Source organism: Sitophilus oryzae, unplaced genomic scaffold, assembly GCF_002938485.1.
Source record: "Sitophilus oryzae breed Bouriz unplaced genomic scaffold, Soryzae_2.0 scaffold_562_pilon_pilon, whole genome shotgun sequence".
Taxonomy (NCBI): domain Eukaryota; kingdom Metazoa; phylum Arthropoda; class Insecta; order Coleoptera; family Curculionidae; genus Sitophilus; species Sitophilus oryzae.
The window spans coordinates 3,162,468-3,187,018 of record NW_022147154.1 but is presented as its reverse complement, the minus strand read 5'-3'; the positions used below and the strand labels follow the sequence as shown (position 1 = coordinate 3,187,018).

The following is a 24,551-nucleotide window of genomic DNA, read 5'->3' as shown; positions in this document are numbered from 1 at the left end:
GAAAACAAAATTTAATAGACCAGTTCTATCTTTTATTTATTTGTGAATACTTTATGTAATATTTTTGGTCTTAATATTTTAAAATCTTCACACTTATCTATAATAATAAAAAACTCACCTTTCTAGTAACCACATATAATCATAAAGAGAACAGTTTTGATTTGATATCTACTGAAAAGCATTTTTCTTTTACTAAAATAAATACATTGAAATAGAAGTGCTTTTTTCATTGAATTTTTAGATTTGATGAGATAGAAATGCTTATTTTGGATTAACTGAAATAAAATGTAAATATTTTTTTTGTTATCTTAAATAAATAAAATACCATAAACATTAGTTTTTTTAATAAATAACTGAGAATACAGATTGACAAATGCAAAGTTTAGTAAATACCATAAAAATGCCTTTATAGTACCTATACCGGGTGCGCCTCGAAAGTGGCTCACCCCTATTACTTTTTTTATTTTTTCAGATAAAAAAACAAGATTTGGTATGTAAGTATATGATATAAGTTAGGATTGATTGACATATTCAATTGTTTTCGGTCACTTCCTGTTTCACCGGAAATGACTACAACTTTTGATTTTTAAATGGCACCCTCGGTATTTTTTCACTTTATTTGAAAGAAAATATCACTCTAAATAGAATGACATATCAACTTTTAACTTATAATATCTGAATAGAATGATATATCAACTTTTGTTGATATATCATTCTATTCTAGTTTTGTTGAAAAATTTCTATTCTACGTTTGTTGAAAAAAACATCGTATTTTAAATTTCAATCTAGAGTGCCATGGCTGTCCTAAAACACTAATTTTTAATCAAACGAGCCTTGGAAAAATAGATATGGTGGTCTAATGTTTTTAGTGTCTTGTCCTGGATGATTAAAAGATGCCCAAATCGCATTTTTAATCATATATATATTTTTTTTAAATTGAATGAGGGTGGCTAATTAGCATATTTGGAAAAAGTATTTTTTTTACAAATAATTTGGTACCACACACTTGGTATTTCGAGTCAAATTGTCGTTATAAACTGCATGTTACAATTTCAAATAAACCATATCAGAAAATGTCAAAAGTTGACATATGATATGTCATTCTATTTAAAGTGCCATTTTCTATCGAATAAAGTAAAAAAATACCGAGGGTGCCATTTAAAAATCAAAAGTTGTAGTCATTTCCGGCGACACAGGAAGTGACAGAAAGCAATTGAATACGTCAATCAATGGCTAATTTATGTCATATTAACATACCAAATCTCGTTTTTTATCTGAAAAAATAAATAAGTTATAGAGGTGAGCCACTTTTGAGACGCACCCGGTATAGTAGCAAATTACTTATATTTTTTTACTGGTTATTGATCAACATATTTTTAATAGAGCAGATGTTAAAAAATAATATGATCATATAAATAGATATAATAAAATGAAATTGGAAACTAAAAACTAAAAATAACTACAATTAATATATCCTTAAAAAACTCAAGGGACTATCAGATTCTATTGTTTGTTAAAAAAGATTAATATAATTTTTAATATCAAAATTTTATCAATATTATGAGTAATTATGTAGTCCAGACAAAATATAAAACAATATAAATATTTTATATTTTGATACTTTTCATTCCAGTTATAAAGCTGTCAGAAAAATGAATGAGATAAAGTTTGTAGAGTGTGAAATTCTCTATAAAAAAGGTCTCAAAAACAACGAAAAAAAAACAACGCACAAAAGGCATCGATGGAGACTTTCAACATAGCATTTGTAATGATGAATTTAAGACCTATACAAAAATTCAGCTTGTTGGGAATTAATGCAAACTCAGACAAAATAAATGAATAATTTTTCATTTATTTTGTCTGGACTAATCAGTATCTCCAAAAATCTCAAAATCTTAATAATAAAAAGATAAAACATGAATATTTTCAAAACGTTTTACCTCGTATTCCAGCCAGTGTAATGCACCAAATAAATTGGACCTGATTGGTCTTTATCAATATCCACTACTTTGGCTTCATAAGTGACCTTGGATTCGTTGGTCGGTCCATAATAGATGATAAGTTTGTCACCAATGTTAGCAGAGATACATTGGCCATCTGAACTACTGCTACTGCTGCTGCTACTCGTATTACCGCCCTCCGAAGGTAGTTTTTCTCCATCACCAAGTGTTTTTTTCCTTTGTTTCAGTTTCTTATCCCTTTCCTAATGAAAAAAAAATAAAATAGTTATTGTTAATTAATGCCAGTACAGACATATCTTTTACCTCTAATTCTTCTTTATTTACAACCTTCTTAACCACTTTTATCGGTGTTTTAACCGGAAGCGGGACAGTCTCTTTATTTTGCCTGGTACCAATAGGTTCTTTAACAACTTCTTTTCCCTTAGCAGTACTGATAGTTTTTGAGCGAGTGTTCTGAACCTTTAAAAACATTAGGAATATATCACAATAGAATATTTTTGCAATGCAGAAGGGACAGTGCCATATTCTTTAATGTATGCGTCTCAAATTGCTTGACCTTGAAGTCAGATATTTAATAATTATGAAAAATGTTTAAAGTTTTGATTGAAAAAAAATTATAGACAAGAAATACATAGGTATTACAAGGAAAAAACATATAGCTGTTATTTTATTAGGGGAGATTTTTCTTGGCTTAAGGTCGTTATTTTTTGTGTAGGATTTAAATTATGTTAATAATGTTTATGAATTTATCTCTATAGGCTTGGTGCATTTCAGTTGATTTCAACAAATTCCGACCGCAGCGCTTCAAAGGAAAAAATCTGAAATTATCAATATATAGTTCACGCCGCCGCCGTCATGTTGATCGCATTAAAATAGTATTGAAATCGTGGTTTTGTCATAATATTTAAAAATGTTGACAACCGGCGTTAATAAAATTGAGTCGTAAAAGTGCAAAACCCTTATTATCCCACAAACGTTGTTTGGAGATAATAAGCCAAAACTGTTTTAGCAAATGTTTGAAGCGTTAATTTACCAAAAAACAAACGTGTCCATTGAGTGGAATCATTGTTTGGTATCTCGTTTTTCTAGAAATAAAAATTAATTTTATTATAATTATTTAATTTTTAAACAAAAAAAAACACACAAAAATAATTCGGATAAGAAATAAATTATATACATGTAAATTTTTTATGGGAATGTCAGCGATCGTCATTTCCTAGCTAACTGGACGCCATTTTTTTTTCGATCACACGGTATTTGCATCCTAACTTGATTTATTAAATATACTTTTTTATTAAAATTAAGGAAGCATTTGAAAAGACGTCAATGGTAATGTTATATTATACTTGTGTAAAAAGCTTATGAAAAAATGCGGAGAGAGAGAGAGAGAGAGAGAGAATTTGTAAAAATAATGACAATAAAAAGCGGATAAGACGGATTTTAAAAATAGGCGACTTTTACTGCAGTTTAGGACTATGTTTATGTAGATTTCAGGGTCCCATTATTAATATACTGTTATTAAGCCATTTTTAAAAAAAATGGATAAGGCGGGTTTTGCAACTTGAAGCCTCAATTATAGCCTAAAAATTTGATCCATGAAAAGATCACACATGTCGTTTCTGTATGGTTAGGTAATTCTGCGATATTTTAGTCAATTAAACAACCGAATGTACAAACCTTTTCAATTTTTTTTTCTGACTCTTCAAATTTTTCTACTAAAAGTTTAACTTTCTCTCCTTGTGGCGGTTTAACAACTTTTTCTTTAATTTGTTTTGATTCATAACGTTTTGGCCTAATACTTGATGTACTTGCAACTTCAGATACGTCACTACTTGCATCACTTATTTCTCCTAACTTTGATTTACGCCCACTATCTTCTTTTTCTTTAGGTTCAGCTTTTTTCTTTGCTTTTGGTTCCACTTTTTCCTGCACAGGCGTCTCTTTCTTAAGAATTTTATCAACACTTTCATCATCGCGTTCTGGTCTTGGACTGCTCACTGATAATATAAAAAATAAAATAAAACATAAAAAAAACATTTTTTTTTAAAACTTACTAGGAGTCCTATCTTTGTCCCTTATCAAACTTCTGCCCTTACTTTTCTTAGGCCTCGTTGGATTAAACATAGTCACTCCTAATGATCTGTGGAAAGCCTCATAACTCACCAAGCACTTTCTATAAACAGACTTAACCTGATTGGAAATATTTTGATTTACAGGTAGCCTTAGCTTGCCAGTAATGGATTTCCACTTATTTTGATTGGTAACTCTGTTGTAACCACCTAGTTTATGAACCACTCGAAATAATCTATGTAAGTCTATGTCTTTACTTGAAATTACTGGAGTTTTATTCAGGGGAGTACCAGATTCATCCATAAATTTATATAATTGGGCTACAAAACGATCCTTTTCTTCACTCTGTTCGTCTTCTGAACTCTAAAAAAAGTGTTTTATATGTATATTTTAAATTTAAAATGTTTTTAAAAGTTATGGCTTACTTCACTGGCATTGTCATAACTGTCACTATCAGCAGACAGATTGAAGAGAGAACTTTTTTCCCAATGTAATGGTAACTCATTATGATCTAAAAATTTTATAGCTTTTTGAATTGCTTCTTGCAAACCAGCACTCTCAGCTCGTTCTGCTTGTTCTCTACTAAACTCATTTACTTCTTTTTTTGGTACTGTATAACTGCAAAGCAAAGTATTTATACAAATTCAGAAAATAAAGTAAATATTGTCAATTCACATACTATCTATCATCTCTGAATGATCTGATTAAAAATTCATCCTTAACATTAATCTTAACAGTTGGTTGGGCAGATGGTATCACTATGAGACCAGGAAACCATTTCTCCCTTCCTCTCTTATTTTCACCAGTTTCAACACTCACAACCCTTCCAATATCTTGTGTGTAACCTTCTAAATCAGGTTCATTCTCTTCCTCAATCTCCTCATCACTACTTCCATCCCTAATTATTTTATTTATACATTAACTAATATTTCAAACTGTGGCAGGACATCACATTATTAAAGCACTAATAAATGAAGAAAAAAATTATTTAAAGGTAAGAATTACTTTAATTGCCTGTTTCTTCTGCCTCTTCTGCCACCCACCACAGGATTACCAAAATGTTCAGGATGTGTTAGTGGCAATTGATCTAATGTTTCACTTTCATTAAAATGTCTTCCACTTTTCAAACAAAGGGCCGTTCTTCTAAGAGTTGTGATATCCCCATCATCAAAAACTAATGAGAAACTATTTATTATGACAAAATCTTAAAATCATACTCTGGTTAACCTACCAACTGTATATTGACTGCAATCCTGTATTTTAGTAATAGTTGCATCTACTAAATCCTTTCGATCAGGATGTTTGACTTGAACATGTGCACCTACTCTAAGAGTTCCTTTTATATCATTGTCAGTTACTGTTGCATTTCCTAAGCCCATTTTAAATGTTACCTATAAAAAAATGTGATCGTATTCTGAATACCTAGTTAACATAGTTGACTAACCTTGCATTTCACAATACGATCTACTTTGCTAACTTTTGCTTCACAAAAAGCTCCTTTATACTTTGCACTTACAGCAGTACCTACGGATAAGTACGGAGGATCGTCCACTTGCTAAAAATTACGACGTTTTAACTGAGAAGTAGAACAATGATTTTTTACTTACCATTTTCGCGCTTTCTGAAAGGGCTTGATTTCAAATCATAGATCTTGTTGGTGTAATTGATAACAGAGTCACTAACAAGAAAATGGGTATACCAGAATATGTAACGATATAAAGTTAAGAGAAGATATAAAGGACCACTTCTTAAATAAGATAGTTTTTTTTATTCACTTTAAAACCTGCACAATATCTTCAAAAAAAAGCACAACTTATGTGTGACTATCATCACTGCTCATAATAATTACATTTCAAAGAATTTTAAGAAGATAAATATGGTAAAATATTACAAAAACTAAAAAAAATTAGATTGATGTTTATACAAATTACACTCGAGAACAGCCATCACTCTACTTCTACAGGTTTGTCAAATTTCTCTTTTAGAAAGTTTCGCAACAACGCTTTGCTTTATCCATAGATAAAAAAGTGGATTAAGAATATTTCAGTTTAACGGCCTGAGCTGCCAGGGCTATTTGGCAAAAAAAGTGGATTTGATGAAATTTGTTCTTCTTTTTTGTTTATAACTTCTGATAAATACTGTTGCTACAAATTATGTTTAAAAAATTATATATGTTGACGTTCCTGTCATATATAAAATTGTTTGATGTCTGATAACCATAACATAACCCCTAAAAAAATTGCATGTTTTATTGTTCACAGTTATTGATTTATTTTTTGTGATTTAGATTTGTGTTTTCTGATTTTGATATTGGATGTACAATGGGTCGAAAATTAAAATACAAAGACGTGGTAAAAAAAGGTCCTTCTATATCCAATAAGAAAGGTAAAAAGAGAAACCAAGGTAACAATTTTAATAAAAAGAAAACATACAGTCTTTATAAAATTAAGGGAAACTTTAAGAGAAAATCAAATCATAATGAGGAAGAGGGAGAATTTAAAAAGTTTAAAAACGATCAGCCACCATCACATAGTCCACAACAAGTTATAGAGGAATCTTCAGATGATAGTGATGTAGCCGAATTTGAAGATCCAATAAAACAATTAAGAGAAACTTTTACAGGAAAAATTGTTGATTCTGTTATTAGTGAGAGTGATAGTAATAGTGAGATAGAGAATAATGAAAATGAAGATTTAGCAGAACCTGAAGTTTCAGAATCTGAAGATGATAATAGTGTATCAGGGGATGAGAGTGATAATGAAAATATATCTTTTAAAGAGGAGTTGAAGAACAGTGAATTTACTGAAGAATTAGTTAATCAAAATGAAGAAGATATTATTTTCGATGATTTAAAGGATCCTTTTGTTAATCATACAAATTATGAATTGCACACTACTCTCCTAGAATCCTTACAATCACCATCAAATCTAACTGAATCAATATCCAAATATTGGACACACCTTGGTAATGTTATTTTTCAAATTCCCAAATGCAATAATGAAGGTTTTTTGAAAACAAAATTAGATAATACAACTTATGCCAAACTGGGACAAGTCCCTAAGAAAATAGATAAAAATAGTAAACCAGGTGATATATTTATTAAATCTCAAATTTCAAAAAATATAATAAATGCCAATAGAAGTTTGATTAAAGGAGAAACAATTTTTACTTCCCTGCAGCAAGAGTTATTCTCAATTATCAATAATTATCAAGATTTGTATTATCCATACAGGACATTTGATAATGCTAATGAAATTAGGTTTGTCTATAGCTTACATGCAGTAAACCATGTTTTAAAAACGAGAATTAAAGTTGTACATCATAATGCAAAATTATCTAAGAAGGATGATGTTCCTGATGAATTTAGAGATCAAGGTTTAGTGCGACCAAAAGTAAATGTCTTTTATTTTATTTTCAAACAATTTCATCTTCTGATTTCATTGTAGGTTTTGATTGTAGTTCCATTTAAAAGCTCTGCTCTTAATATTGTGAATACAATAATTGATTTGATGTTTGCAGAAGATAAGGGAAATGTTATAAAGAAAAACAGATTTATAGAGGACTATTCTGGCAATGAATTGAGTTTTCCCAAAAAGAATCCAAAACCTGAAGATTATGAAAAGACATTTTGTGGAAATACAGGGGATGATTTTAAGATAGGCATTTCTGTTACTAAGAAAAGTCTAAAGGTTTGTTTATTTTTTAATTAATTCCTCAGTATCTTATTTTATATTTTTTATAGTTATATGCCGATTTTTATTCATCAGACATTTTAATAGCTTCTCCATTGGGTTTAAGAACAGTTATAGGAGCTGAAGGAGAACCTGAAAGAGATTTTGATTTCCTTACTTCAATTGAACTCTTAATTCTTGATCAAACTGATATATTTTTTATGCAGAATTGGGATCACATTATGCATCTTTTTAATCACATGCATCTCAAACCTAAGAACTTACATGGAACGGACGTTTCTAGAGTGAGACAGTGGTGTTTGAATTTATGGGCTAAATATTACAGACAAACACTAATTTTTTCTTCAGTCGTATTGCCAGAAATCAACTCAATATTTAATAAAAAGTGTTTTAACTATGCTGGAAAAGCAAGAGTATCGAATCCAGTTCAAGCAGGCTCTATAAATCAAGTTTTTATACAGCTACCTCATTTATTTCAAAGGTTTGAAGCAAACAGTCCAACAGATGCAATAGAGGCTAGGTTTAATTTCTTTATTAACAGAATTTTGCCTCAGCAGAGAGACAGTTTGATGAAACAAACTTTAATTTATATACCTAGTTATTATGATTTTGTAAGATTAAGGAATTATTTTAAAAAAGAGGACATCAGCTTTGTACAAATTTGTGAATATTCCAAGGTAAAACTGAACTATAATATTTTTTGTTAACTATTTTTTCAAAAATAAGTATTTTTAGGAAGGAAAAGTTGCGAGAGCTAGAGACATGTTTTACCATGGAGATGCCCATTTTCTTTTGTACACAGAAAGACATCATTTTTATAATAGAATAAGAGTAAAAGGAATAAGACATTTAATCTTTTATCAACCTCCAAATTTTCCTCATTTTTATTATGAAATGAGCAATTTGATGCAAGTAAGACATTTTTTTTGTTATTTGTTGACTTAAAATTCATTTTAATTTTTTTTTTCATTAGGAAATCAACATGAATAAAAAAGTAGGAACTATGACTAACATGACTGTATCTGTGATATATACAAAATATGATGCTTTACAATTAGCTTCAATAGTGGGATCTGAGAGTGCTGCAAAAATGCTACAATCAGACAGAAAGGTTCATATGGTGGTAACTGGTTCAGATTAATATTTTTTGTAATTTATATTTATTTTAATAAAAGACACAATATTGGTATTTTAAATATTTATTAAAAAAGTCCTTATAATGATAATATCAAATGTTTATAAATATATTACTTATAATATTATAGACAAGAATAAATTATGTTTACACAAGGTGTCTAATAAATGCAAGTACTTTAACTGGTGGTATATTGACACCAGAAACATGCCCATGTGTTTTTATTTAAATTGTTGAGAATGTTATTATCTTGCAAAAAATTGCTGCTGTAGATTTATTACCTGAAATCTTTTGACAGCGCATATTGTAATACTGCCATCTCCTTTTTACCAATATTCTGGGTATTTGTATGTTTATAAATTCACAGTAATCTTTTTTTTAAATTAATTTTAATTGTGCGTTACTAATAATTGTAGAAAAACGCACACTACCTATTTTTAAGCATACAAATATAATATTATGGTAAGCGTTGTTTTTAAATGTAAAAAAATGACTTAAAAAAAATATTCTTTTGTCCAGATTCCAGATCTACCACCCCTTAAAATACTTGCCCTTATTTAAGAGACACCGTGTATATAACTTTGTACAAGTTAACAAAAATAGCTTAGCACTACATGGGATATCTTAATTAAAAACTATATTTTCTTTTTAAACGAAATTAAGTCTAAACTTTTTTCATTTGGTAAGCTTTATAGTTTTTTAACTGACTTTATTATAAAAAATCATATGTTATATTACTTTTAGTTACTCATAGGGACAACACTATATTTAAAATAAATAATCTAGTATCTTTTATCTAAAATCGTATTTATCACAAGAACGTTAACAAAATTTTACTTATCTTTGTACAATATAAATCTATGTTGATATTTTAACTGTTTGGTGTTTAATTATAGATAATTTCTATTATTGGTAATGTGATAATTTCTATTATTGGTACTTATATAAAGTGTGCCCATGCGTCAGGAAAGATTTCGACAAACGACCTACCTGTGACAGAAAACTGTCACTTTATTCTTTCACTAGACATACTTTATTTAATATTTATCCTAGTATAATTATTAGCAAGGCATCTAAATTTTTTCTGCATAATTATTATATAAGAAATATTCTTAAAATTAAATAGGCCTATCAGAGCGCCAAAAACTTATCAACTAATACTGTCTTAAGGAAGCATTGTTATCAAATTCAACAGAGTTATAGGAATGGGCAGTATTAAGATAAAGCGCAATATATTACTATTATTTGCTATTTTTTTTAAATAAATTGTATTTATCTATGCCTAGAGAACTTCGTTGTATGGATAATCATTTAAGTTTAGTAGTTTTTCGAAATTGTCTGATTTTTGGTTGTCCTGAAAGTTGGCAAAATCCTCGTCAAACCACGTCGTGGTTTCTGGTGTTGTTGAAGGTTGACTTATGGTTGGTTGGAGAGATGGGGGTGGGTTCTGGTTCTGCAGAAGACGTATTTGACGTTGAAGCTCTAAAAGAATAAAAAATGGTTAGATTTTTCAAAAATTTTATATATTACCTAGGCATATGTTTTAAAGTCTGAATATTTCAATAATAAATGTTCCAATTAATTTTATGTCCTGTGTTTGAAGAATGTCGCCAAATATTATATTTGCAAAATTTTCATCATCATCTCGTGGGGAAATTCCTTCGGTAAAAATGATTTATTTTTCATATCAACTTAGGTCCGATTCTGCTTTGTTTCGTAGCTACACTAGGTTAAAGTCTGAATTTTTTTTTATTTACTATAATTTTCTTCAAAGTGCTTTTAGCGATTCGAATAAAATTTTGAAGGTAAAAGTTACTATAAGTGCGACATATTTTAATGCTAAAAAAGTGTCGACAGATTCACCAGGGACGTGCATAAGGGTTATCACTAGAATATTTTTGTAAAAAAACCTGTGCGCCGCTGACTTTTTTTCTCTTGTTATCAAAATTATGTAGACCGTTTAATACCGATTAAAAGTTGTCTCTTGATATTTTGTCTATTTCTGCCTGCTTGATGAGATAAACGATAAATTTTTATTAATCCACAATTTATAAAAAATTAATAAATTATTTATATTTATTTATTATTAAATTTTATATAAGGTTATAATACTGATGTACAGTCAAATAATTTAAATATATTTGTGTACAGTGCTACCTACAGCATATTTCGAAAAAAATGCTAACTAATGAGTACTTATAACACTTTGGCCAGTTAATGATAAACAATTTAAAGGTTGCTGTTTGATCACTTTTAGAGATCACTTTTTATCGGAATTAAATGGTCTACACAATTTTGCAAGCAAGATAAATAAAAATTCACTGGCACACTGTTTTTTTTTAGAAAAATATTCTATATGCAGACGTCCCTGGTGAATATGTGGACGCTTCCTTAGCATTAAAATATGTCGCACTTACAGTAACTTTTACCGTCAAAATTTCATTCCAATCGCTAAAAGTACTTATTTAAGAAGAAAATTATAATAAATCGAAAAAAATTAAGACTCTAAACCCCCTGTGGCTACGAAACAACAGCAGAATTGGACCTATATGAGGAATCTTCCCACGAGAGATGGCACATGTGTTTTGAAACACCCTCTATGTCTGAATTTATTTCTGTTTTTTAAATCCTAGACCTAGATTTGTTAATATAAATATTACACTCAAATTTTGAGTGTTCTCTTAAAATTACGGTAGAGAGTACTGCATTTCTGAAGATATTTTAAACAAATAGGTTTGATATTATTATACCTTCGAGAATATTATCGCACTTGGTAGTATTTTGCAACTGACGACTGGCTAGTTTAGCAGCAACTTTCTCATCTCCATTCCACAGGAAAATATAGTATAAGGACAACATAATCGCAGCCAATGACACAAAAAACACATAGGCCACCACCGTCAACACTCTTACAGCTTTTTTCTTATGCTTCGGCTCATATAGCCGGTCTTTCGCTTCTTCGCCAGCAAATTTAACCGATCCAGTCTCTATCACAACCGATGTAGTTTTCCACTGTTGAGAATCACATTTGGTGAGCTTGATGCCGTTGGATTTATACGACATTATCCTTATTTATTATTATTCGTTGTTAGAAATATTGTAACCTAGGTTTGGAGTCTTTTAAGGGTTTAAAAATGAAAAACAAAGTTCTGAAGCGAAGTTGTGAGCGTTGGTGTAGTTCTTAAGGGTTCGATCGATCATTTTAGAAAAGAAAAAGAAATGTGTGTTAGTTGGTTAATCGAGGGGAGGGAAATTGGGGCGAGATTGTTGTGATTTAATCGCGGAAGCGGTTCACTGGCCGAGTAAAATCTATCGATCGGGTGTGCGCCATTTTCCCTGAGGAATACGGAATTTGATTCTGCCGGCTTCTTCGATTAGAGCGTCAGAGGAGTATAGTGCAGACGCATAACATCAGATGGCGTTGAACTGTTTATTTTTTTTAATATAAATATTTTTCTTTAGAAAAAAGAAAGCGTACGATAGCGTCCCTATCACCAAACTGTGGGAATCTCTTAAACTAACCAGATTAAATCACACACTTATAACAGCAATACAAAAGATATATAAAAATTCTTGTTCCTCGATAAAAACTGGAAATAAAGTATCAAAACCATTTAAAATATCAAAAGGATTAAGACAAGGGTGTTGCCTGTCACCAACTTTATTTAAAATATACGTCAACCAAGTTTTAAAGCATTGGAAAAGCAAGTGTAGAGGCATGGGCATACCAATAAGTGAAGTATCCTTGCTTATACACTTTGCAATTCGCCGACGACCAAGTTATTTGTGCAGGAGACAAAGATGACTTGGAATATATGACACGAAAACTTAAAGAGGAATACCAAGTTTGGGGACTGGAGATGAATATCGCAAAAACTAAATATCTTTGCATTGGATCGGATCAAACAGCAATAAAACTAGATAATGAGTACATACAAACATGTAACGAATACAAATACCTAGGTGTTACTTTTTATAAATCCGGGAAATACGACAATGAAATAAGCGCGAGAATAGTCAAGGCCAGAAATGCAATAAAATGTCTGAATAATATACTCTGGAGTAACGAAATAGGTAAAGACAGAAAACTAAGGATTTATGATACGATAATCAAGAGCAATCTGTTATTTGGGGCGGAAACATGGAGGTTGACAGAGAATAACAAAAGAAATAAATTACTGGCAGCAGAAATGGACGCGATAAGGAGATCAGCACGAACATAGGCTGGATAGAGTACGAAATGAAAGAATCAGGGACAAAATGGGTAGACAAAAAATAGTAGAGGACATAGAGAGTGCCCAACTGAAGTAGTATGGACACGTGAGAAGGATGGACAACACGCGACTGCCTCAGAAGGTACTAAACTGGCTTCCACAAAAGAGAAGGAAACAGGAAGACCAAGGACAAACTGGATGGAGGGTGTCAAGAAGGCGATGAGCTCAAGGGATCTGCGTGACGGAGACTGGAATGAACGGAATCAATGGCGACTAGGCATCGCACAACGTCGAAGGACGTTTTATAAGCGATTCTTATATATATTTTTTTCTTTAAATTTTTATAGTCGAAATATGATCAAATTTCTCACGATTTTATAATAATAATAGCTCCCGTATATAGCGTTTAACGCCTTGGGAGCAGCAAGGTACAGCTTTGCCATGCTAGAGCCGTTCGGTATACAAGGAAGGTAATGTGGCTAGCACTACGCATCAACCATAGTTATGCTTCAACCGCCTATTATTACCTCAGGATGGTGAATCCCAAGTATTAATTTAAGGCAGAGGCGAACTAGGTACCCAAAATATTTTTATTTTATTAAAAATAGTCGGCTGATGAAATGCCGGGTGTAGGATTTTTTTCTAACGATTTTAACAAGCTTTTTTCTAGAAGATTATAACAAGCTGTTTTATATTTCGTTCTCATTGTGCCGTCTTGCATAAGGGTCAATGGAGCGAATCCATCAGCATTCGGAATGGGGTGAGAGAGGGTTGCCGTCCTGTCCCCCTTTCTTTTTAATATCCTCTTGGATGATAGTCTATCGCGAATCATCGTGAAATATGGTGGACTTCCTTTAGCATGTTAAAAGATCTCAGTTATGCAGATGACATCTGTCTCCTTTCTCATAGTTACGCGGATATGGTATCAAAACTACTTGCCTTAAAAAAACTAAATCGATGAGAGTTTGTACCAACAATGTCGCTCCCTTTATCATGGGAACAACACCTATAGAGGAGGTAAATAATTTTACTTACTTGGGTAGTATAATATCAAACAACGGAGGCACAGAGCAAGATATCATAAATAGAATAAACAAGGCAGAATAACATTTGGAATCCTCAACAATATTTGGGGATCTAGACAGTACTCTCACATGTACTCTCAATTTACAAATTTAAAATTTCCAATTCAAATGTCAAGTCAGTATTGCTGTATGGTGCAGAGACCTGGAAAATTACATCGCCAGTAATTAACAAACTCCAAGTATGCATAAACTGCATTCTGCGAAAAATTGTAGGAATATTCTGGCCAAATACTATCAGAAGTGAGGATTTATGGAACTTAACCAAACAGAGGCAAGTGTACAATGAGATTAAAGATCAAACTGAGAAAATGGAGGTGGATTCGTCATGTATTAAGGCGAAGAGGCAACAAAATTGCTGGCAGAGCTATTGAGTGGAATCCAGAAGACAGTAGAAGAACTGATCGTCCAAGACATACATGGCAAAGGACAATTAAAAACGAGATCAAAGCAGTAAACTGCTCATAGCGAGATGTCATATTAATTGCAAACAACCGAACCCGCTGGAGAGTATAAATTGAAGCCCTATGCTCCACGTAGGAGTAAAGGATAAAATTTTAAAAAATATATATTTTATATTTCGATACAAAAATATACAGGGTATTAAAAAATAATATATCTAACTTCGATGGGTGATTCTGAACAGATTTTATAAATATATGCCCTAAAAAGCTACAGCCCTCGAAAGTATAAATAAAAATAATATATTTTGTCTATTATTAATAACATCGGTAAACCGTTTTTCTTGAAATTTGGTACTTTTACACACATTTTAATTCTAAAACGAATGGCGATAGTGTGAAAATCCCGAGGGGTGTCTCACTTGGGTTAAAAATGTACATGTACTGCCAAAATATCATGTTACGCGCAAGTGACTGCCAATGACTGCGAAGAAGACTGCCTAATGCCATGTAATTATTATAGGCGACTGCCGTAAGACTGCCAATGACTGCCAGCGACTGCCAAGAAAATGTACATGTAATTCCAATAGTGAGACACCCCTCGGAAAATCCATAACAGTCCTGAAGGGACACTTTCCATTAAGGTAGAGGGTACTACTTGTTTTTGACAACTTTTTTTTGTCATAAGAAATACAGTAATTTCAACAGATGATAAAAAAATCTGAGACTTTTTCACGTAAAAACGGTGCTTAGTTTAGTTCAAAACGGTAAGATCATATTATATGGTATGTAAAAAATACAGGGTTGCATTTGAAATAACGAAGTTTTATATAAAATAGATCAGCAATTTTTGGTAGGTACTCCTGTATAAATTTAAGGAAGCAATAACATTTGTCAGTAAAGTGCATTTCCCCACCTTTAAATTCAGCACAGGAATTAATTCCGAAAAGTAATGTAGTAATGTACAGGGTGTTAATAATCTATTCTATTGTAGCATGCATATTTAAATATCTCAAAAATCAAAGATATTTATCCCTTCTTATAATATATACCTTTTATTGGATCCAAGAATCCAAAAATGAAATAAAATACCGGGTGTTCTATAACAAAAAATATAACTTTGGTATGGATCTTATATTTTTTCTTATAATAAAAATATAACTTTGGTATGGATCTTAGTATGGTGCCCGGTGGCGTCGAGGTACAGCTCTCGTCTACCAATCTAAAGGTTGTGGGTCCCAATAAGGTCCCAATCCTACAGCCGGCATTTGATCAGCCATCAGATTTAATAAAATAAAAATAGTTTAAGTACCCAGGTGGACTCAGCCTTAAATGAGTACTTGGGATTCACAATCCTGAGGTAATAATAGGCGGTTGAAGCTTTTTATTCTTAATCTAAGGTTGAAGCGTAGTGCTAGCCACATTACCTTCCTTGTCTACCGAACGGCTCTAGCATGGCGAGCTCATGTACCTTGCTACTCCCAAGGCGTTAAACGCTATGTACGGGAGGTATTATATTATATGGATCTTAGTCCTGAAACACCCTGTATATTCAAAATAATTTAAATTTTTTAAATTGTGCACATTGTCTCCCCACATATATCCATAAAATATTTTGTTTCTACATCTTTCCGTTTTCGTATAATCAACGGAGGAGAATGAGGTGCGCCACCCTGTATATAAAACTTTTTTCATATTTTTGTTAACGATGATATTAGATGTACTCGGACTAACGGGCCACCCTGTATATAAGCAAGAAAATCGATGGCTGACGACGGTCTAAAACAAGAGCTTGCGTCCTCGGAAACCCTATCATGTTTCTAATTACTCTAATTGGATTTAGATACATGCAATAGCTTACGTGCTCCAGAAATTTCTCGCAAATGAAAATAGGATGTAACGGGTTAAAAAATGCATAAAATACAGACAGAATATTTATACGGAGTTAAAATAAGGTATAATTAAACATATTATAAAATCATGAAGATTTTAGCCAAGTAAATCAACAAAACTTGCCCTTTGTAAATATTGTCTTATTATTTTTCTTGTTCTAACAAATCGATATGTACAAATGTACACACGTTTTACATTACAATAACAAGCAGCGTGTCAACATGATCCACTATCCATTTCTAAATATATCTGAAAAATTGTTTACATATTCCCCAAGGCATTCGTACGGCATTTTCATAAAAGAAAAACACCGTATCAATTCCAGATGTTCGTACATATTTGTTATTGACCGCGAATTCTTACAAAGAATTGAATATATTGATATATACAGGGTGATCCGAACTGTATTCCGGAAACTTGGGCAGCATATTCTGCAGATAAAAATAAGTAAAAAAGTTCGTATAAATGTTTGTCCTAAAATGCTTAGTTTCGGAGATACAGGATGTAGAAGTTTCATTTTTATTTCGATTTTTCTAAATAATTTCTGCAGTAACGTCAATATTTGGATGAAAATTGGTGTTTGTTTTTTTTGAGATGAGAAATTTGATTTTGAAGTCAACATCCTACTTGTAAGGGGCGCCACCTACACGTGTTTTAACTGTTTTGAAGAGTAATAACTTTTCTCTCGCCCGTACCTGTATAAAACTACAGTGAAAAAATGTACATTTCCGTGATTTTTTACGTAAAAAATGTCTCTAGGCAGGGTCTATTTTTCATCTGGTCGGGCCCTAAGGCCCAAGCAAAAATTCGGGTCCTCTTCCAATAAAATTCAAAAATTCAAGAAATTATGAATATTTTACAACCTTTAACGGGCCCCCAGACCACCGGGCCTTATGGTAAAATAGGCCCTGTCTCTAGGTAAAAATCGCTACGAGCAATCGCTCTCAAGATATTTAGAATGGAAATAGTCAATACATGTGTCTTTATTGACAAAAAAATAAATATGGGTAGACAGTTTTTTGACTGAAATGATTTTTGTGTCATGACTTTATGTCAATGATGACAGGTATTGATAATTTCGATTCCAAATATCTCTAGAACCATTACTCGTGGCGATTTTTACCATGAGACCTTTTTTACGTAAAAACCGTCGTAAATGTATTTTTTAAATCAGTAGTGTTATATAGTACGGACGAAAAGTTGTTACCCTTGAAACCAACTAAAAAATATGTAGGTGGCGCAAAATCAAATGTCTCATGTCAAAAACTCCGAGACGTCAATTTTCATTCAAATGTCGAAGTTAGGTCAGAAATTATTTAAAAAAAATTGAAATAAAAATGAAACTTCTACACGCTGTATCTCCGAAACATTTATACGAACTTTTTTAGTTATTTTTATCTGCAGAATATGCTGCCGAAGTTTCCGGAATACAGTTCGGACCACCCTATATACAGAACGATTTTTTTTTTTTTTTTGTTATAATGAGTTGGAAGATTAGTCCAGTAAATGAAGGTCGAAACCACGGCCTAATTCGTTGACTGGGACTTTTCAGGCGGATTGTGTACCTTTTGGAGAAAAAATTGTAACACCGCGTTCGGCCAGCTTTGGCCGAAAAAATGGCCCAAAATGGCTCAAAAATCAGTTTTTCGCAAATATCTGACGAAATATGCAATTTACAATTTTTTTCTTGGAATAAAGATTATGTAATTACCTGAAAAATGGTCCTTATAATTTTTTACGTATAGATATTCCGCCTCGAAGATCCCTGAATTTTCTCTCAAAGTCTTAACACTCTGAAGATAGATTTCATATGCGTATCATTGATTGATAGGATAAATTGTTTAATAGCTCGGGTAAAATTTAATATTTTTTGATGATTCAAAGTTCATTTAAAAGGTAGAAATAACAGCTATCACATTTTGGAACTTGTTTGAATTTTGTCATGTTTTATGATAATAAAAAAACCGGGCAAACCATTCCTTAGCCCAAAAATTTTCAGATTTTTACAAACTTAATATTTCACTGATAGCTTTATTTGTCAAGTTTTATTAACATTTGTTCTTAGAGTCTAAGTAACTTAGAAAGTTTGAAGTATTCAATAAGTTTTTTAATAAAAAAACAACTATTCGTGAGCGGCTGTGTCCGTTTTTTTTTGGGATTTCCGGAAGGTCTCATTAACAAAAGAAAATTGCATAATTACGAATTACGAATAGTCGAATTGGTTTCTTTTTCCGAACAACTTTACGGAAAAAAGTATCAAGATTATTTATTTAGCTAAGGACCATTTGGCGATCATGAAAATCATCTACATGCCATATTCTGCCAATATTTGCGGAAACCCTATTCCTTGACACTTTAGGGCCGGTTTTAACCGTTTCCTGGGAGTTTACGAAAACAAGTGTCAGGACCCTTTTTGTAGATTAATGACCCAAGCTTCATTTTTTATTGCAAGAAAAATTTCACTGGATATGTTGGCAGATATTTGCGAAAAACTGATTTTTGGTCCATTTGGGGCCATTTTTTTGGGGATCAAAATGGCTATTTTCATGAACAAACAATTTTATTATTTATACCAGTGGCGTCCGTTTTTAAAGGATAAAATAGTCTTAGACTAAAAATTATTTTCATAATCCTCATTCATCTTTAAACAATTTTCATCTGCTGATTTTTTTTCGTCGGACTCCTAGTTCTTGCTTAAAAAAATAAGTATCAAATCGCCAAAAATCTGAGACGATGACTGATGTGTGGAAATCGTTTGTGCATACAATAAAACAAATTACATAACTCCAAAAAATACAGTTTTATGCATAGAAGACGTGTATGTATATGTATTTCATAAAAGATATAAAACAACTTCAGAGTAATTATGAAAAAAAGTGTTTTTTTAGAAAATTTTACCACCTTGTATCTCAAAAGTTAAGATGTTTAGGACAGACATTCATATGAAGGTTTTTCTTAAAATAGGCCCAAGAAGCACCCCGCCTTAAATATTAACATATCATTAAGGAACACCCTGTATTTAAAGTTTTTTACTAACTCGCTTGAAGGTGTCGCCCTAAATATATCTGAAAACCCTGTACAATATAATTTTTAGGCTCTATAAAATGTATATTATACCGAGAGTGTGCAAGTTATGTTCGAAGCTAGTTTTAATCGTTACACATAATTATAGTTATACAATCTTGGGTTATACGGGGTCGCTTTTATGTATGGAAACGGTCGATTATTAGGTAAAATATAGATGGTTCCGCAAAAAGTTAAATACAAAAGTTATATGATTTTTAAATATTAGCAAGTAATAAATTTAAGTATACAGGGTGGGTCATAAAGTCGTGGCACATAATAGTTTCATTTTTTAAAATAGTATGTATATTACTGCATATGCATATCCCTGTATATTACTGCATATTTCAATTCTTCCTTCAATTCTAAGTAAAAATCCGATTACACACAATGTATGTACCTCAAACCAACCGTTTCCGAGTTACTGACTTTTGAAAATATATCACTTAAACAATTTGACTTAATTAATTTCGATATGTTCAGTTTCATTTATCGAAGCCATTCTGTCGAAACTGTGATACTTAATAATATTTGACATTAGTTCTCAAGTTAGCATTTATAGATGTATAAAATGATATTATATCAAGTCTGGAAATTACAAAATTTTTGTTTTAAAATTTCAATTCTTCAATTTATGTACATTGTGTATTACGATTATTGCCTAAAATGGAAGAAAGAAGTGAAATATGCAATAATATACAGGAGGTTTCATTTAAAAAAAAAGTTTGATGTGTTACAACTTTATGACCAACCCTGTATACTTAAATTTATTAGTAGCCAATAGGCATTTAAAAACCCTTTACAACAGTATCACAGTTTCGGCAGAATGTTATCATTAAATGAAACTGAACATATTGAAATTCATTAAATCAAATTGTTTAAGTGATATGTTCAATAGTCAATAACGCGGAAACGGTTGATTTGAGGTACATTGTGTGTATTTTGATTTTTGCTTAGAATTGAAGGATGAATTGAAATATTATTATGCAGTAATATACAGGGGGTTCTATTTAAAAAAATGAAACTTTGATGTGTCACAACTTTATGATCAACCCTGTATACATAAATTTATTACCCGCCGATAGACATTTAAAAACCCTATAATTTTTGTATTTAACTTTTTGCGGTACCTCCTATATTTTACCTAATAATCGACCGTTTCCATACATAAAAGCGACCCTGTATATAACTTTGTACAGGAACTACAAATAGTAAAAGATCTTAAATTAGACATATGGTAAACCAAATTGCCCTACTATACGTCGTTTTGACGACTGAAATGAAATGACTGAAATCAATGAAATTCATGAATTCAGTCACTGATTGACTGACATCAATTAATTCAAAAATTGAATTTTTGGGTATTAGCACAAACTAACTTATAAGTTAGTCTTTAGTATTAGTTTTAGTTGTATTTTAATTTTTATTACGTCTTCCTTACCTGTTTATTTCTGATGATAATTCAGTTGAAATAGGTTGAATTACAGCCTCTGTAATATTTTGTTGTAGCTGATCTTCTGATATTAGTTTTTCATACCGTGGAATAAATTTTTGAATGCTAAAATATAACATACAAAATGTATAGTTCATTATACCAATTAGTCCTCCAACTTTTATTCCAATCCAAAATTTAATAAATATTTTTTAGTTTGTCTAAGTTTCTATTCAATGATAACTTTTCATATTTACCTGGTTACGTTATAAGTGCAATTTTTGAAAGGTGGAGGGCATCCTATATCGCCAATATGTTGGGCTCCAAGATGGGGTCTACCTTGCCACATAAAAATATAATAAATGGAAAGCAGAATAGCAGCCATGGACACGCTAAGAACGTATGCCATGACTGTAAGTACTCTTATGGCTTTGGGTTTGTCTTTGGGAGCATCTTGGGATTTACTGATGTTTTCTTCAGATGACATTTTCGGAAAATAAGAAGCACTTCACATATTTCTGTAAATCGAAATAAACTCATATTTTTTAAAAGTGGTATAAGATGGCGATTTATTTAAGTATTCGTATGAAAAAAGATGCTTGGAATGGTAAAGTAAATTTTCAAAATTACACACGGTAATTCGATCATCTTCATAACCCGCCTCAATGCGAACAAAAAATATATTGTTCAAATAATATAAAGTACGCACTAAAAACGTCTTTTTTAAGATTTATATTGTCCATGTGCGTCTCAAATGTGGCTCACCCCTATAACTTTTTTACTTTTTCGGTTAAAAAAACGAGATTTGGTATGTTAGTAAACGACAAAAATTAGGATTGATTGACGTATTCAATTGTTTTCGTTCCACTTCCTGTTTCACCGGAAATGACTACAACTTTTGATTTTTAAATGGCACCCTCACTATTTTTTTCCTTTATTCGATAGAAAATGACATCCTGAATAGAATGACATATCATATGTCAACTTTTGACATTTTTGAATATGGTTTATTTGAAATTTTAACATATGGTTCATAACGACAATTTGAGTCAAAATACCAAGTGTGTGGTATCAAATTATTCGTAAAAAGATGCCTTTTCCAAATATGCTAATGAGCAACCCTCGTTCCATTTGAAAAAATTAAGATATTATTAAAAATACGATTTTGGTATCTTTTAACCGGCTCAGACAAGATACTAAACTCATTAGACGATCAAATCTATTTTTCCAAGGCTTCTTGATTAAAAATTAGTCCTTTTAACATAGACATGGCACTCTAGATTGAATATTAAAATACAATTTTTTATTAAGCGAGAATGTCAAAAGTTGACATATGATATGGCATTATATTCAAAATGTCATTTTCTATCAAAGAAAGTAAAAAAATACACAAGGGTGCCATTTAAAAGTCAAAAGTTGTAGTCATTTCCGGTGAGACAGGAAGTGACAGAAAACAATTGAATACGTCAGTTAATTCTAAATTATGTCATATACTAACATACCAAATTTCGTTTCTTTATCTGAAAAAATAAAAAAGTTATAGGGGGTCAGCCACTTTTGAGACGCACCCGGTATACCGTAGTATATGACATAAATTAGGATTTATTGGCGTATTCAATTGTTTTCGGTCACTTCCTGTTTCACCGGAAATGACTAGAACTTTTTATTAATTTAATAACCTTGGGCACCCTCGGTATTTTCTTACTTTATTCGATAGAAAATGACACTGAATAGAATAACATATCATATGTCAACTTTTGACATTTTCGAATATGGTTTATTTGATATTGCAACATGCTGTTCATAACGACAATTTGACTCGAAATACCAATTGGTATTAAGTGTGTGGTATCAAATTATTCGTAAAAAAATGTCTTTTCCAAATATACCAATAAGCCACCCTCGTTCCGTTTGAAAAAATTGAGATATGATTTGGGCATTTTTTAACCGACCAGGACAAAACATTAGACGATCAGATCTATTTTTCCAAGACTCCTTTTGATTAAAAATTAGTGTTTTTATCACAACTATGGCACTCTAGATTGACATTTAAAATACAATTTTGTTTTAAGCCTAAATATCAAAAGTTGACATATGATATGTCATTCTATTCAAAGAGTCATTTTCTATCGAATAAAGTAAAAAAATACCGAGGGTGTCATTTAAAAATCAAAAGTTGTAGTAATTTCCGATGAAACAGAGGAAGTGACCAAAACAATTGAATACGTCAATCAATCCTAATTTAAGTCATATACTAACATACCAAATCTCGGTTTTTATCTGAAAGAATAAAAAAGTTATAGGGGGTGAGCCACTTTTTGAGACGCACCCGGTATATACATTCTTCTTTATCTAATTATGGTATTAATTCGGGTATTATTTTTTTTTTATTAAAACGTATTACTGATGAAGCTATATTGCAATAAATAATAAATAACAAATTAACTTACCAATTCACAAAAAAATGTTATTTCCTCCAGGATATTGATACTATCGATCGCTTGAACATGCTAGTCCACTCCCAAGAACGAAAGTGAATAAATTGAAGGTGGTTTCACGGCAATTTAATTTAGATAACGTGGACGCAGATGCTTTTATGGCACTATTTGAAGCGTCCCGACGGCAACAAATAATTTTCCGATGCTGTTTTCCATTTTATTTCCACTTGTTACACATGCGCCAAAGCCACGCACCGGCAAAAAATTATTTTATTACTTGTTTGTTTAACGCTTTTCCGATATACATGATGCTCCAGTTTTAATTGTATCAGTCGACGAAAAATTTATTTTGATGAAACAGTTATGTTAATATAGGGATTAAAATGCTTCATTTTAAAAATAGAATTTAAATGGCCCAAAATCAGTTTTTCGCAAATATCTGCCAAAATATGCAATTTACAATTTTCTTCGAATAAATGAATATTATTATGTAATTTTCTGCAAAAATGGTCCTCATCATTTTTTACGTAGAATTAGTAGGTATATAGTTTTCGAGATGTGCCGCCTCGAAGATCCCTGAATTTTCTTTTCTAGACTTAATACACTCCGAAGATAGATTTCATGTATTTAATAACTATAAGTATGTGTTTATATTTTATTTGTATTTGTATTTGTTTGTATTTGTTTGTATTTTTTCTTTAAGCAACTCGGAAAGTTTGAAGTATTTGTTTAATCACATATTTTAATAAAAAAAACAACTATTCGTGAGTGGCTTTTTTGGGATTTCCGGAAAGTCTCGTAAACAAAAGAAAATTGCATAATTACGAATAGTCGAATTGGTTTCTTTTTTACATCTTTACGGAAAAAAGTGCGAGGACCATTATTTAGCTAAGGACCCAATCTTACATTTGGCGATCATGAAAATCATCTACATGCCATATTTCGGCCAATATTGGCGGAAAACCCGTTCTTTGGCCCTTTAGTGTATCGGTTTTAACCGTTTTCCTGGGGCTTTACGAAAAAAGTGTCAGGGCCTTTTTGGTATATAATAACCCAAGCTTCATTTTTTATTCCAAGAAAAAAATTGTAAATTGCACATGTTATAATAGGGATAAAATCTCCTCATTTTAAAAATAGAATTTAAATGTAATTAAGGGAGGCAAAAAAGGA

General features: G+C 31.4%; 3 protein-coding genes across 5 annotated transcripts in view; 1 reads left to right on the top strand and 2 right to left on the bottom strand.

The window, feature by feature from the left end:
• The window catches only part of LOC115887372 (AT-rich interactive domain-containing protein 4A-like), a 46,367-nt gene extending 40,369 nt beyond the window's left edge, over positions 1-5,998 (bottom strand). For both annotated transcript variants that reach the window (XM_030906784.1, XM_030906785.1), the window contains exons 1-10: positions 5,639-5,998; positions 5,476-5,586; positions 5,263-5,422; positions 5,037-5,205; positions 4,711-4,929; positions 4,457-4,649; positions 4,016-4,394; positions 3,639-3,958; positions 2,265-2,420; positions 1,941-2,203 (exon numbers count right to left, since the gene is read on the bottom strand). In XM_030906784.1, the coding sequence (XP_030762644.1) occupies positions 1,941-2,203; positions 2,265-2,420; positions 3,639-3,958; positions 4,016-4,394; positions 4,457-4,649; positions 4,711-4,929; positions 5,037-5,205; positions 5,263-5,422; positions 5,476-5,586; positions 5,639-5,641 (1,973 nt within the window). In that variant the 5' untranslated portion in view covers positions 5,642-5,998. The remainder of the gene's footprint in view (positions 1-1,940; positions 2,204-2,264; positions 2,421-3,638; positions 3,959-4,015; positions 4,395-4,456; positions 4,650-4,710; positions 4,930-5,036; positions 5,206-5,262; positions 5,423-5,475; positions 5,587-5,638) is intronic.
• A 257-nt stretch (positions 5,999-6,255) lies between these two features.
• LOC115887282 (digestive organ expansion factor homolog) lies at positions 6,256-8,912 on the top strand. The gene is made up of 5 exons (XM_030906669.1): positions 6,256-7,423; positions 7,478-7,720; positions 7,774-8,400; positions 8,459-8,635; positions 8,697-8,912. The coding sequence occupies exons 1-5, from the start codon at positions 6,353-6,355 to the stop codon at positions 8,862-8,864; spliced, it is 2,286 nt and encodes a 761-aa protein (XP_030762529.1). The 5' UTR covers positions 6,256-6,352; the 3' UTR covers positions 8,865-8,912.
• A 26-nt stretch (positions 8,913-8,938) lies between these two features.
• On the bottom strand, positions 8,939-23,639 carry LOC115887283 (putative transmembrane protein INAFM2). Of its 2 annotated transcripts, XM_030906671.1 has the most exons (4): positions 23,394-23,639; positions 21,201-21,461; positions 20,953-21,069; positions 10,204-10,340 (listed from the first exon to the last, which is right to left on the bottom strand). In XM_030906671.1, exons 2-4 carry the CDS (start codon positions 21,428-21,430, stop codon positions 10,235-10,237), a joined length of 453 nt encoding a protein of 150 aa, XP_030762531.1. In that variant the 5' UTR covers positions 21,431-21,461; positions 23,394-23,639; the 3' UTR covers positions 10,204-10,234. The 2 variants fall into 2 exon arrangements, with proteins under 2 accessions (XP_030762530.1, XP_030762531.1); XM_030906670.1 differs by lacking the exons at positions 20,953-21,069; positions 21,201-21,461; positions 23,394-23,639 and adding an exon at positions 11,609-12,601 and having other exon boundaries at positions 8,939-10,340.
• Between the last annotated feature and the right edge of the window lie 912 nt (positions 23,640-24,551).

Bases quoted from the DNA above. Each gene is read 5' to 3' on its own strand.
- LOC115887282 (XM_030906669.1), top strand. From the start codon at position 6,353: ATGGGTCGAAAATTAAAATACAAAGACGTGGTAAAAAAAGGTCCTTCT. The intron at 7,721-7,773 runs GTTTGTTTATTT...TATTTTTTATAG, and splicing joins TTACTAAGAAAAGTCTAAAG to TTATATGCCGATTTTTATTC. The intron at 8,636-8,696 runs GTAAGACATTTT...TTTTTTCATTAG, and splicing joins AAATGAGCAATTTGATGCAA to GAAATCAACATGAATAAAAA.
- LOC115887283 (XM_030906670.1), bottom strand. From the start codon at position 11,921: ATGTCGTATAAATCCAACGGCATCAAGCTCACCAAATGTGATTCTCAA. The intron at 10,341-11,608 runs GTATAATAATAT...TTATTCTTTTAG, and splicing joins GTGCGATAATATTCTCGAAG to AGCTTCAACGTCAAATACGT.